At 40.0% G+C, this 14414-nt stretch overlaps 1 protein-coding gene across 2 annotated transcripts in view; it reads right to left on the bottom strand.

Moving 5' to 3' along the window:
• Window positions 1–14414, bottom strand: part of RAB4A (RAB4A, member RAS oncogene family) — a 30796-nt gene that overhangs the window by 13539 nt on the left and 2843 nt on the right. For both annotated transcript variants that reach the window (XM_017526489.1, XM_037737774.1), the window contains exons 2-3: window positions 4949–5029; window positions 2765–2879 (exon numbers count right to left, since the gene is read on the bottom strand). In XM_017526489.1, coding sequence (XP_017381978.1) covers window positions 2765–2879; window positions 4949–5029 — 196 coding nt within the window. The remainder of the gene's footprint in view (window positions 1–2764; window positions 2880–4948; window positions 5030–14414) is intronic.

Below are 14414 nucleotides of genomic sequence, written 5' to 3'. Positions count from 1 at the left end.
GGATGGTCTCGATCTCTTGACCTCGTGATCCACCCGCCTCGGCCTCCCAAAGTGCTGGGATTACAGGCTTGAGCCACCGCGCCCGGCCGGATCTTACAGTTTCTTTCCTCTCATTTCTACAAAAGGCTTAGGAAGCTATGAATTTCAGAGCTGTTTCTTCCCTGCTCTGACAGCGTCGTGAGTTCACTTACAGAGCCCCTCACTTGTTCCCTGGTCCTCCCGGGAGGGCAGTGCCATCACATACTGACTGCTGTCTTGGTCTTCCCTCACCACCCCCTAGACTTCTGCCATTCTGAGCTGGATCTCCCTGCTGGCTTCATGTCCTTGTCCTGGTGAAGTATATCCTCCTGAACTTTCTAAGAAAGTGCATTTCTAAGAAGTTTCTAAGAAAGATAATCTTGGGTTCCTCCTCATTCTTGCATATCTGATGGTATTCAGCCTTTACTCACATACTTACAGTTTGGCTAAGTTTAGTATTTTAGGTTGACGAATGATTTCACCCTGAGTTTTGAAGGCAATGCTTCCATTTCTTTTAGCTTCCAATGTTGCAGTGGAAGGGTCCAAAGCAATTCCATTTTCACACTTTATATGTGGCTGCTTTTTGCCTCTTGGAACCTTTCTGGATCTTCTTTACTTCATCTCTGGTGTTCTGAAATTTCACATGACACGCTCTGGTGTGGACTTTTTCCTTACTATGTTTGATTTTAGGTGGGCCAATTAACCTGGAATCTCATTCCTTCAGTGAAACATTTTCTTCTGTTGTTCCCACTGCTTTCTCTCTTGTGGAACTCCTACTAGTTAGGCGTTGCATCTTCTGGATTAATTCTGGATGATTCTTTATTTCATCTCTCCCATTTTTCACATGAGTTTACTTAACATATTATTCTGATTACTCTTTTTAAGTGTGACTGTTTTTATGACATACTTCAACGCAATCTCTGCTCTTCTTCCTGAGGATACTGTGGTTTTAGTGTGTTTTTCTTATTCCCTGAAAGTTCTAGCTTTTTTACTTTGGGCTCTCTCTTTTACTATAGAAACTTTCTTCAAACTGCTGCCTGATCATCAAGAGCAAGGAATGAAAAAGTCTAAAAGCGGCTCTTTACGTGTGGGTGGAGCAGGTAAGTTTGGAGGGTTTTACTGTCAGATGACTGGATAGAGATTGGGCTGTTTCACTGGGAGAGCAAAACGCTGGTACCTTCTAGCCTTTCCTTGCTGACTACTCATTTCTCCTATCTGGGACACACATACCTGGCTGCCAGTGACCAGGGAAGAGGTGGGGGAGGTGGGTTGGGGACCAGAGGCTTTCACTTTCACCTAATTTCCCTCTTTTCAGGCCTGACTCCATGCCCTCAGGTGGGTCTTATGACCCTGAGTCTAGGCCCCATTTCAACTTAAAAGACTGACCCTCTTATTTCATGTGTAAACATGAATCTCTGTAACCTCTACCTCCTGTAGAACCTGATGCTTACAAATCCTGACCTTTTCTGGGACCCAGGAGGAAGAAGCGGCTTTCCCCATTATAGCACTTAGGGTGGAGCTCCTTCTGCTATCAGAGCACCATCTACTTCCTATCTTTAAGATTTTTTTTTTTCAATCTCTCAATCATAATTACGTACTCTCCCAATCTTGGCCTTTTTGAGTTAATGCAATTTCAATTACTTAATGGTTATGTCAGTGGGGTTCTGAGAGGGAAAGGACATAAATGTCTAACTGAATCCATCATGTTTAATCACTGCTTCCAGAAAAGCAATGGTGATTAAAGGTGGTTATGGTATTTTTGAAGCAATTATTAAATTTCAATTATTTAATTAATTTTTGAGACGGAGTTTTGCTCTTGTTGCCCAGGCTAGTGTGCAATCTCAGCTCACTGCAACCTCCACTCCCCAGGTTCAAACGATTCTCCTGCCTCAGCCTCCAGAGTAGCTGGGATTACAAGCACTTGCCACCACAACCAGCTAATTTTGTATTTTAGTAGAGACGGGGTTTCACCACATTGGCCAGGCTGGTCTCAAACTCCTGACCTCAGGTGATCCACCTGCCTTGGCCTCCCAAAGTGCTAGGATTACAGGTATGAGCCATTGTGCCCAGCCGAACTTCAATTATTTAATATATGATATATACTCAACTGTAAGTGAAATGTTTACAAATGGGGTGGATTTTATTTCACTGAATTATAAAACCATGAATATCTGTTCTGACTTTGTGCATCTGTGCAAAACACAAAACTAAATATTAATCTATTTTCTTGCTTTAGTAGTTACAGAATACTAAACATGTAACCTCATTTGCAGTGTCATGCTGAGCCTCAATTATGACACTATTATAATAAGAGTGTGGAGAGAATATTTTGTGGAGTGTGTATCAAACATCAGAACATGCTCTAGTTAATGTAAAACAAAACACAACCTCACAAGAAGTTTTAAACAATTCTTTAAAAAAGAAACACAGAAAAACAAGCTCTTGCTTTGATTTTAATCTAGAAACATACTGTACAATACACAGTGCCACATCCTCCTGAGAAGGGGTCAGCCTCCAAATTATGATGCAGTTGCTCTGAGATCCTACTGTATTCTTTAGTAAATCCATGCTGTAGACAGCTAACCTGAATTTTAGCTGTCTTGTCAATCAAAGTTTCCAAAAATGAAGTTTCTGAGATTAGGACGAGGAAGGGGTGTGTTGGGGAGGGGGTGAGGCATTATATATTGAGAGAATATCAATTATTTTAAATCCAATTTTCAAATATTTTTTAAGTTAGAAAAGCTACCTGAATCGTTCTTGTCCTGCTGTATCCCATATTTGTAACTTTACATATTTACCACCAACATTTATTATCTTTGAACCAAATTCCACTCCTATTGTATGATTTGAGTCATCTTTGACTAAAAAAGAAAAACAAGAACAGCACATTTAATTTTAGAACATTAACAGGCTTATAGATTTAAATAAGTGACACTAAAACCAAGAGTTACATCAATGGAGAACAGACATTACTCCAGCCATTCATTTCTCCAGCATTCTACTGAGAAGATGCATTTAGTTTTAAAGAAAATACACATAGCCCCCACTCTCAAAGAGACATAAAGATTTTTTCTCAAAACCCCTAAACAAATCATACATTTAAAAACCTATGCCTGAAGGTACCCCTGCCATATCTGAACTGCATCCAACTGTGCACTGTTAAGATCTCACAGATGGGACTGTTGACATACCAGGGTACCATTCAGGGGATAATGTTCAGTGACAGGTCTGCGGCTCAGTAAGTAATGAGGTGGAGGCAGTTCCAGCTACTGTATTTGAATGGTTAAATATTCTAAAGAAATAACAGTGAAAGCAAGGAAAAGCAGGGAAAAGGCGGAAAAAAAACTGAACCAAAGAAAAAACACTCTCAAACAACCAACCCCAAAACAAAACACCCTCAAACACACCCCAAACCCTATGCAATCTACAGGTGTCTGAGTTTTCATCCACTGTATGTTCTATGGTAATGATTTGGGATGAATTTGTTGGAGAAATTAGTACTGTTTGAACAGGCAGGAGGCAGGTAAAATAAGTATTTTGCTAAACCGAGCGGGAATACACTGCCTGTGAAAGAACATTTCTGTGATGATGAACAGATAAGCTAAAATCGAATATCACAGCTATTCAGTCCACTGACTAGTTTACATTTTGTAACTGCAGAACAAAATTTAATTGTTCCAGAAATCAGGGATGCTACTTGGCAACTGGCTTTATTATTTACAGGGCAGAGGGTAAATGGTTATGGTGACTATGCCAGTCTGTTTCATGCCCAGACAGTACAGAACTAGTATGGAAATTCCATTAGGAGTAAAATAACAGGCAAAATGCAGAGTAAAATCCTTCAAAAGACAGTAACTAAAGGCCAGGGGCATCCTGGTTACAATGAGAGAACTTCCCTTCATCACTGTTGTGAGGAGTTGTGGGGAGGACCCTGCAGGAGAGCTCTCTGAGGAGAGAATGATTATATAAGCTGGGTACTTGGCCTGGTTCCCTCTAGTTGTTCTTTTCTAAGTCTTGGCAACCTGTAAATAAACTATCCAGTGAATGAACACTTGTTAATTTCAGTAAGGACTGGTTCTGTGACTAAGCCACACTGGGTCCATGTCACTAAACACAGGCTCCAACAAGCTCTTGGTTGATGAAAATGGAAGTAGCAGAGTAAATTCCTATTATTTTATTCTTCTTCAAAGCTTTCTGCCAAGACACCCTATACTGGCTCTTTCTCCTTTTTACCCACCTACAGTGTCTGACATATACTTCCTTAAGATGCACTTAACTAAAAAAACATTCTGTTTTTGAGCCTTTGCCCACCTGCCACTAACTAGACAGGTCTTTCTCCACAATTCTTTCCATTATTATAAAAGCATTTTTTTATTTTAAGGGCCTTTCAAACCTACAGTCTTTTACAGCTTTCCAAGTTCTCACATAGTTTGAAATAAAAAATTCAACCTCCCTTACCAAAACAGTGAGGGTCGATGGTAAAAGATGGGATGTGTGGTCAAGAGCTCTGTTCCTGGCCTATAAAACAGAACTGATGACAGCAATTGCCTTACCTACAATAGAAGGCCACTATAAAGATCAAACATTGTTATTTTATCCAAAATGTATGCCTAGAGCTTCTCTGGCCGCTGTCAGGAAATGGGATTCCTGCCAGAGAATGCCTCTGCTGTCTTCAACATCACTATATGATCTCTTAGCATTTGGAAAATGTACAGTATGAGTAACCATATATTGAACCATTGTTAAATTGAAATGTTAACTTAATAAAAAAAACACATTATCAAAGTTTAATAACAAAACCCTTTAAAATACTTTTAAACTATTACTTTTTTCCACAGAAAAAAGTTGTAAGTTTTACTGTAAACAAATCTGAGCAAGAGAGGACTCTCAGGAGACATGCACAGAAGAATGACCGTTTGATGTCACTTACATTTTTTTTCAATAAACTGATGGAGTAAGCAAGATTTGCCAGTTCCTGCATTTCCAATAACCAAGAACTTAAACAAAAAATCTGAAAGATAAAAAGAGACTGTGAAAATAACCTTAAAATGGTGCTATGAATTTCTTCTTAGATCATGAACATAAAAGTTAGTATCTTAGTTGTTAATATAACAGGAAAAAGAGGTAACTGAGTATCTTGTAAAATGACAATACACATGTTGACTTACCTTTTCACATTTAAGGATTTTAGGTATTTGGGTGACATGTTAATTCAGTGGTTTTCCAAACTGTGCTCTTTGAATAATTACTTTTCAAGCTCGAATTTGAAAACTACTCTTGGAATGAATAAAATTTATCCTTTTGCTAGCCACTATCCAAAGAAATATGCGTATTCAGTTGCAAGCAAGCTTAGTTTAGAAATTTCAAGTGTTTTCTGTACAAAAGGATAACCCTGACTCTGAAGAGTCTACTTCTTTCTTCTGTTTAAATTCAGGTAAAAGTTTTGTCTGCACCTCAGATTTATGTGGTCTTTCTTCTATTCCCTCATCTGTAATTTGTAACAGCTCAAGCCAAGTTTGGGTCAGCACTTCAGGTGTGAAATTTGCCTGATTCAACGACAAACTGAATAATTTCTTCTTTACATAGTAATATATTTAATTTGGGATATTGTTTTTTATGAAGTGGAAATAAAGGATTTCCAAATCCTAGAAAGTGTTAACTAGCATGATGTAGTATCAGTAACTTCGTATTATCCGTAGTAATTCACTTTGCTTTTTCTGTTAGCAAAGAACTGTAGTTCTGCATAGTTTAGGAGCCCAGGAGCACCAGAACACCAACTTTCTCCCTCTTTCACTCAGCTGCTGAGTCCACTCCTCACCCTTGCTCCTGACCCACCACTGTTAATCCCCACTGCTGCCTGACTCCTTCTGCGGCCTCAAAGGCTCTGCTCTGTATTCCTGGCTCCCCTGTTTACACCTTTGAAAATGTCACCTCCACACTCTTTTCCAGATCAGACCAAGCACTCCCTAATCATAGTTAACCTTCCCTCCTCAAATTATGCTCCAATAGTATGTTCCTTTACTGACACTTGGCCTAGCTCTGTCACCTGTTTCTTAAGAACTATGTTAATCACCACTGAGAGATGAAGCCTATTCAACTTCTCATAATATTCGCATGGTTACAGGCAATCGAACTCAAAATAATGCTATTAGACTTTTGTTAGCATTAAAAAATTCCAGGCTGGGCGCATTGGCTCATATCTGTAATATCAGCACTTTGGGAAGTTAAGGAGGGAGGATTGCTTGAACATGGAAAGCAAAAGTATGGGCAAATACAATAGGCTTTCCTTCTTATCTTGAGTTTTCTTCATTCTGTTTAACTGTTTAAGAAAAATAGTATTATCTATACGATTCTAAAATATGTAAAGGAATTACTTAAGACAAAACAAGAAAGGATTAAAAGATGACAACAGTAAACTATGATATATATATAACTACGATAAGTTATGTATATATAAAGTAAGATATAGAGTAACCACTGAAAATGCTATAAGCAGAGATATATTCAAAAACACTCTTGGTAAATCAAACAGAATTCTTTAAAAATGGCCAGTGAAGCCGGGCGCGGTGGCTCAAGCCTGTAATCCCAGCACTTTGGGAGGCCGAGGCGGGTGGATCACGAGGTCAAGAGATCGAGACCATCCTGGTCAACATGGTGAAACCCCGTCTCTACTAAAAATACAAAACATTAGCTGGGCATGGTGGTGCGTGCCTGTAATCCCAGCTACTCAGGAGGCTGAGGCAGGAGAATTGCCTGAACCCAGGAGGCGGAGGTTGCGGTGAGCCGAGATCGTGCCATTGCACTCCAGCCTGGGTAACATGAGTGAAACTCCGTCTCAAAAAAAAAAAAAAATGGCCAGTGAAGGCAGGCTGGAAAAGAAACCAGAGAAATAAAATAGCAAACCTGAGTCATACAATATCAATAATTGCATTAAATGTAAATGAATACACCAATTAAATGACAAAGACTGGAAGGCTGACTTGAAAAGCATGACTTAAGCATACACCGTCTAAATAAACTCACTTCAATTATAATGATACGGGCTGCCGAAAGAATGGAAAAGGATATATCATGCAAACACTATTTAAAGAAAAACAGGGCCAGCTGTATTAATACCAGATAAAATAGGCTTCAGAACAAAGAAAATAACCAGAGACAGAAAGGGCCATTACATAACTATTAATACATAAGAGTAAACCTACCAATAAGATATAGGTATCTCGAATATATATACACCAAACAGCTATAAAATATGTCAAGCAAAAACTAACAGAATTAAAAGGACAAACAGAAAAACCCACCATTATAGCTGAAGATTTTAACGTAAGTAAAATGTTAACTGTATGGTTGGCAGTTTCTTATAAAACTAAACATTTAACACACCACATGACTCAGCAACTACACTCCTAGATACTCATCTCAGGGAAATGAAGATTTAGAGTCATGCAAGACCCTGCTTATGGCAGTTTTATTGGTAACAGCCCCAAACTGGAAACAACCCAGATGTTCTTTAACAGGTAAATTGTTAGACAGTCTTTGGTACACTCATACCAAGGAATGCTACTTAGCAATAACAAGGATTAAGCTGCTAATACATGCAATAACCTGGATGTATCACCAGAGAATTATATTGACTGAAAAAGTCAGTCCTAAAAAAATTGTAACTGCAAGATTCCATTTATATAACATTCTTAAAATGACAAAATTATAGAAATGGAGAACAGATTTCGTGGTTGCCAAAGGCTAAGGAAGGTGTGGTGACAGGAAGGAAGTCTGTGCGTATAAAAGGGCAACAGGAGAGATCTTTGTGGTGATGGAAGTGTCCTGTATCTGTGTCAACATCAATATCCCAGTTGTGACATTCTGCAATAGTTTTGCAAGCTTTTCACATTGGGAAAAACTAGGAAAAGGGTACATGAGAGCTCTGTATTTTTTTCTTAAAACTGTATATTAATCTACAATGACCTCAAAACGGAAACCTTAACTGAAAAAAAAAAAAAGGTGATATTAACAGACAATGACTCTCTAAGTTTACTATGCACAGCCCCCAGAATGGAAGAACTAGCAAAGGATTCAAGAAGGAAACAATACCAGACGGAGGGAACAGCAGATAAGCAACCAGGCTGTCCATTAGTTCTTTTTCTGTGTGGTGATAACACATATTTGGATAACATAGATAAAACTAAGCATCACAAAGGACAATGAGTTATTCCTTGGTAGATGATGAAATCCAACTAACTTCATGAGTTTCAGTTAGTGCTGAATTACCTAGATTTCACAGAAATCATTCTGGCAGGAATGTATGGCACCATGTTCTCTGAGTGTTCAATGTCTGCAAATCATTGCTGGTTTGCAGCAATGATGATCTCACTTGCCATGACTCCATATCAGAATATGGTAGATTCTGTACTAGTTTTATGGGTTTATTTTGTATTTATAATCTGTGGTTTTCTTTTTCCTTGTTTAACAGTGGACGACATACATACAACATACCATGTGGTATGTCTTATATGTTGTGTACAGTGCTTAACAACTACAAAAAGGCTTACCAGGAACAGGTGAATAGCCATATTACAGAGTTAATTAATGAAGGGAAAAAGCCTAGGTGGTTTATATAACTAAATGTGAACTGGTTAAATAATTGTGCCTACTTTAATTAGATTTGGTGTTTATTATAGTCAATGTTAACTTGAAGGCTCAAAATCACGAAAAATTCTCAGTTTATGATCATCACATTCACTTGATAAGGGTTTCCTGCAGAATGAACTAAACTTCAGGGGAAAGACCACACCCCAAAATAGAAAGTCTAAAACAGATACATCTTACTCATGTACTTTTAACTTTTCATATGAGAAATGTTAAATGAGGTAATAGGAAAGGTATCAAATAATTAGAACTCAGTCTTGGGCAAATGTCAGCCATTCAGGAACACAGACAAAATAAAGACCAGAAAAAAATGGCCTCCAAGCCACTGAAATAGCAAACATAAAGCCAAAGGAGATTAACTCTACAGGAGACACCTCATTTGGAATTGACTGACTTGTTTTACATTCACTTCCAGCAGCCTCTATTACCTAACACCCCAAAGTGCAGCAGATCAAAAGTATATACTAAAGTAGGACTGTGAGCTGGGGACAGCAGGGGATGAGCTAAAAGTGACCATAATACCACAGCACATTTTGTCCAGCAGTCAATAGTCAATGATGACCTTGAGTGTTCAAGAAAATTAAGCCATATTCAGCAGACAAGGTGACCTCTGCCTTCCTCGTTTCTTCCCCAAGCAGTGGTCTTGCTTTTAAGATTTCCAAGTATCAGGAAAAAAAATCACGGATGTATGGCCTCTGACTGTATGATCCATTTAATGTGTCTTACTTCCTTGCAGAAGACGCTAAGTGCTGTGATACAGCATTAGAATTTGGGTAGAATGGAGTCATTTAAAGAAAGGTTCCTTCTTTAGGAATTAAAGGCTTAGGGTTTGTGATTACGAAAACTGAGATAAGAAATGTTGAAGATTCTGAGGAGGAACAACTTTAAGGCAAAAGAATGAGTTGCAAACTCAGAGATTAAGTTGAAAATACCTGTAAGCCAACACAGTGGAGATTTTGGGAAGCATTTCTTATAAGGGCTGAGTATGAAAAGAAGCTAAGATAAAGGCTGCCAAGTCTCCACTGACTGATCATCAGCATCCCTGGTGAAATCAACATCACTTCAGGCGGGGGCAAAATCCTAATTACAGTCAGTTGAAGAATGAAGGAAGACACTGTTGACAAAAAGTACCGACAGCTCTGATAATAAGCAGCTTAGCTGTGAGAAAAAGGAGAGACAGCGGTAGTTAAAGGAGGAAGGCACAAAGCCAGGAAGCTACCAGTGGAAAGGGGACGGAAGGGAACAGACATGACGGGTGAAGTGGGGACCTGAAGCTTAGAGATGGGGTCCAAAGTAGAAGGCTGGGGTGAGTTTTACGCAAGAGAGACTTTCCTTCTTCTGAGATGACATGGGAAGGGTTAAGGATGAGGTAAGCAAGTTTGCAGACATGGCATCTTTTCCTGACATCTACTGTTGGTTGGTCATCTACTGGGAGTGAGAATGGACTTGAGATATGTGAAGGTCTAAAATAGCTGGTGTGCAGAAAGGGAGAGATGGCCAGGATAAGAAAAATGATTGCTAAGTGTTACTGAGTACCCAGCTGGAAGCAGATACCATACATCTGCAATGATCTCAATCTAAAAGGTGCTCTGTCTGCGCAGCAGGCAAGGCAGATGGATGGGTAGCCAGGACTGGAGCTGTGCAAACAGTGTGTAGTTGAAAGACAAAGAAGCATGATGAGGTGGAAGGAAAAGCCATGGGTGTCCTATCTGAAGACGGAGAAGCTCATTGCCTGAAAAGAAAAAAGGGGCCAGGTGCGGTGGCTCACACCTGTAATCCCAGCACTTTGGGAGGCTGAGGTGGGCTGATCACCTGAAGTTAGGAGATAGAGACCAGTCTGGCCAACATGGCGAAACCCTGTCTCCACTAAAAATACAAAAATTAGCCAGACATGGTGGCGCATGTTTGTAATCCCAGTGCCTCAGGAGGCTGAGGCACGAGAATCACTTGGACCTGGGAGGTGGAGGTTGCAGTGAACTGAGATCGCACCATTGCACTCTAGCCTGGGCAACAGAGTGAGACTGTCTTAAAANAAAAGAAAGAAAGAAAGAAAAAGAAGAAGAAGAAAGGGAGGAGATGGACCAGGAACCTGAAGCTCTTAAAGTAAAGACTGGATGAAGTTGGAGTGGTCACAATGGGACAGGTGACAAAGTCCAGGGAGCAGCCAGGGAAGTATCTGAAGAGGCAGCAAAATAGACCTGACTTCATCTTGACTAGAGATAAAGTAAAGAAATGTGGAGTTGAGTTGTTGACTGACCTCTGCAAGGACACTGAGGTCACCCAGGATCAGTCAAAAGTTGGAGCAAAGAGCATAACCATATGACAGATGACTTTGTTGAATAAGGACTATCCCCAGGGTCATCAGATAACAGCAATGAGGAGCAGGCAGAGGACAGATGACATGTACTTCAATGGACAAAAAGTTTTGGTACAATGGTCAGGGAGGAAGTGAACCGTGAAAACCTTGATGAAATGCTGGTTAGGAGAGGTGGAAGGTTTGGGCAGTGGAAGAGCACATGACCAGTGGAGGAGCCGGAAGAATATGAAGTAAAGGAAGTGGAACAGGTAGTGAAAGCTAATCATGGTACTCTGCAGCATGCCATGGGAGTGCGGTTTACCTAAGACTGAAGTAAACATCGGCACAGTGGAACCACGACCCTTGTAAATTTATCATTTGCAGCACAGGCTCCCCAACAATTGCTCCAGGCTGGTGACTGGGTCTTTGATTTTCCTGGCTCACTTGTTGGGATCACATGCACTGAGAGGCTGATGTGGACAAGCCAGTTACTTAGCAGGCCAATTCTTTGTTACTTTCCACTGATAGAATAATAATAAATATATAATTATATACATATATATATATAATTGTTCTTCTAAAGCAGAAAACTACGCCCATCCTGGCCCAGGAGGCTCTCGCATCCTCATGAACGCCGGTCCCAAGTGCTGTGGAAGCTGCCCACGGGCAGTGGTGCAGATAGTGTGTGGCAGGCTGCAAGATAGTCAGCACAGTGGCTCAAGTCACTGCAGCAAATAACTTTGGAATGAAATTCAATTTTCTTATCTTTTAATCCTGCAAACTGGCCCTAATTTAACTTTCCTTTGCATCTTTTAGGATAAACAGTAACTTAAACCATGTTAAGAAGTCAGCTCAAAAGACTTTGAAACCAAATAGAGCCAGGAAGTAAGGATAGGAAGGAATTAAAAATGAGCTCTAATGCTCTCTTTTAGGCAGACGCAGGAAAAACAGAAGACAGAGATATAGGCATGAGTAATTTGTTGGGTTTAGGACATACTGCATTCAGATGCCTGTAGGCCACCCAAGTGTAGTTAGGTAGGAGCTGTAAATAAGGTCTTCGGTTTGAGTGAAGGCTGTGACTGGAAATATAGATGTTACAGTCATCAAAGCATCAGCAGTCAAGTCACAGGCATGGATTGGAATACTTTACAGTTCAAATGACCATGAGAAAGAATAATAAACTTTTTTTTTTTTCAAAAAAACCATCTTTTCAAAGTTCTCGAGCATGGAGTCATTACATGCCTACCTGGATCAACAGCACCTGCATAACCCCGGAGCTGGTCACATGCAGATCCCCTGACCCCCTAAGTCAGGATCTACATTTTAACACACCAGGGGACTCTGTGCACATGAGTTTGATAAGCACTGGTGCAAGGTTTCCCATGCTTTGGTACCTGAAATGTTCACCAGCTTTCAGTGAAAGAGAAAAAGAAAATGACAAAGAGTTACAATCATATATTTATTCAACTTGAAGAAATGTCCTTTGTTTTGGTGTTATGAGATTCCTTTGTTGATAGGCTTACCTGTCCTATCTCTCATGAAATTAAGGTAAAGTGCGACTGGGGTGATTTCCCTAACAGCAAGTTATTTTACACTTTATTGGAACCAGGTGACTTTGAAATGCTATTTCCTTTACCGAGGATATCTTCCTCAATCCATCTTGCCTTGTCATCCATAAATTTCTCCATGAATCTTATTTTGATGAGCAAAGCCTATGTATTAGTTTCTTAGGGCTGTCATCACAACGAACTACAAACTGGGAAGCTTGAAACAAAGGAATTTCCTTGTCTCACAGTTCTGGAGGCCAGGCGTTCAAATTCAAAGTGCTAGAAGGGTCAAGCTCTCTCTGAAGGCTAGAGGGAAGGATCCCTCCTGGCCTCTCTCTAGCTTCTGGTGGGTGCCAGCCATCCCTTGGCACTGCTTGGCTGGTAAATGCATCCCTCCAATCCCGGCCTCCATCATCATGTCTCATTCTCTCTGAATGTACTTGTGTCTAAGTTTCCCTCATCTTATAAGGACACCAGTCACTGAATTAGGGCCCACCACAATTCAGTATTACCTCATCTTAACTTGATTACATCTGCAAAGATCTCATTTCCAAATGAGGTCACGTTCACAGGTACTAGGGTTAGGACCTTAATAGATATTTTGGGGAACACAATTCAACCCAAATAGCTTACAACGCTATATTTTTCAAGGAAACTCTTCTGATAATTTCCAAAATTATTTGGTAAATATTTTACTACTGTGCTGTTTTCAAAATGAAGCACAAAATAAAAACTTCAAGAGTATATTTTATAAAAATGAGCATAGAACTAGCAATTTGAGTTACAGTCTTCTGTTTCTTAAATTATTCCCATTGTGGATGGCATAAACTCTAATATGTAGAGATTTTGTATTAGATTTTTCCTCACTCTCAAACTGCCCCAGCACTTAAATTTTGAAAGAAATTTCTGGCATTTTCCCACTACATATACTTTTTAGCTCCTTTCTGAATATCGCTGCTTGGCATCAAAATTACTTTCAACCAATTTGTAATCTCCCAGGTCTCAGATGGCTGAAGCAGAGTTCCTTGGGAAGTCCTAAGCCATACTAACTGGCCAGAGCTTTAAGAATGTTGTGTATCTGATGACATTTGGGAGAATCTTGCTTCTAATATTCAGATTACGGGTTTCATTTGAAACCTATATGTGATTTCAATTTGTTTCATGATATTACATACAGTCTTCATGTGGTTAGTGACCTCAAAGCCACAAAAATGTTGAATGCTACTCAGTCTATGGAAGGTGAAATATTGCTTTAATATGTTAAAGGCATATTAAGTGAGCATATTAATGAGAGGTAGCTCATTAACAGCACATTTCAGCGGGACACAGTGGCTCATGACTATGATCTCAGTGATCTCAACATTTGGGGAGGTGGAGGCACGAGGATCACTTGAGCCCAGGAGTTTACGACGAGGCTGAGCAACACAGCAACATACAAAAAAAATTTTTTTAAAATGAGCCAGGTGTGGTAGCATGCACCTGTGGTCCCAGCTCCTCAGGAGGCTGAGGTGGGAGGATAACTTGAGCTGGGGAGGTGGAGGCTGCAGTGAGCTATGATTGTGCCACTGCACTCTAGCCTGGGTGACAGAGTGAGATCCTGTTTCAAAACCAAACCAAACCAGTTTATTTCACGCACTGGCTCTTGATTTTTCCTCATCTCTCTGTCAAGCTACACAGAGTCTCCTTTTACAGAAGAGAAAATGAGCACAGACTACAAAGGAGTTTAAAGGTTAGGCAAACATTCTTTCACCAGCTCAGAGGCAAAAGTCCAGAAGGGAGCCTGACTGTTTCACTTTTAAGAAACAATGCTGTATAAATATGGCCAATGATAAGTGAAAGTGACAGTCGAGGACTTGGTTCTAGGTGACTTTTACTTTAGCTTGGCAAACTTCAACTGTCCTGCTTGC

Source organism: Cebus imitator, unplaced genomic scaffold (genome assembly GCF_001604975.1).
Source record: "Cebus imitator isolate Cc_AM_T3 unplaced genomic scaffold, Cebus_imitator-1.0 Scaffold42, whole genome shotgun sequence".
In the NCBI taxonomy this organism is placed as follows: Eukaryota; Metazoa; Chordata; class Mammalia; order Primates; family Cebidae; genus Cebus; species Cebus imitator.
Note: the sequence above shows the minus strand (reverse complement) of the source record. Positions and strands in the feature narration are given on the sequence as shown.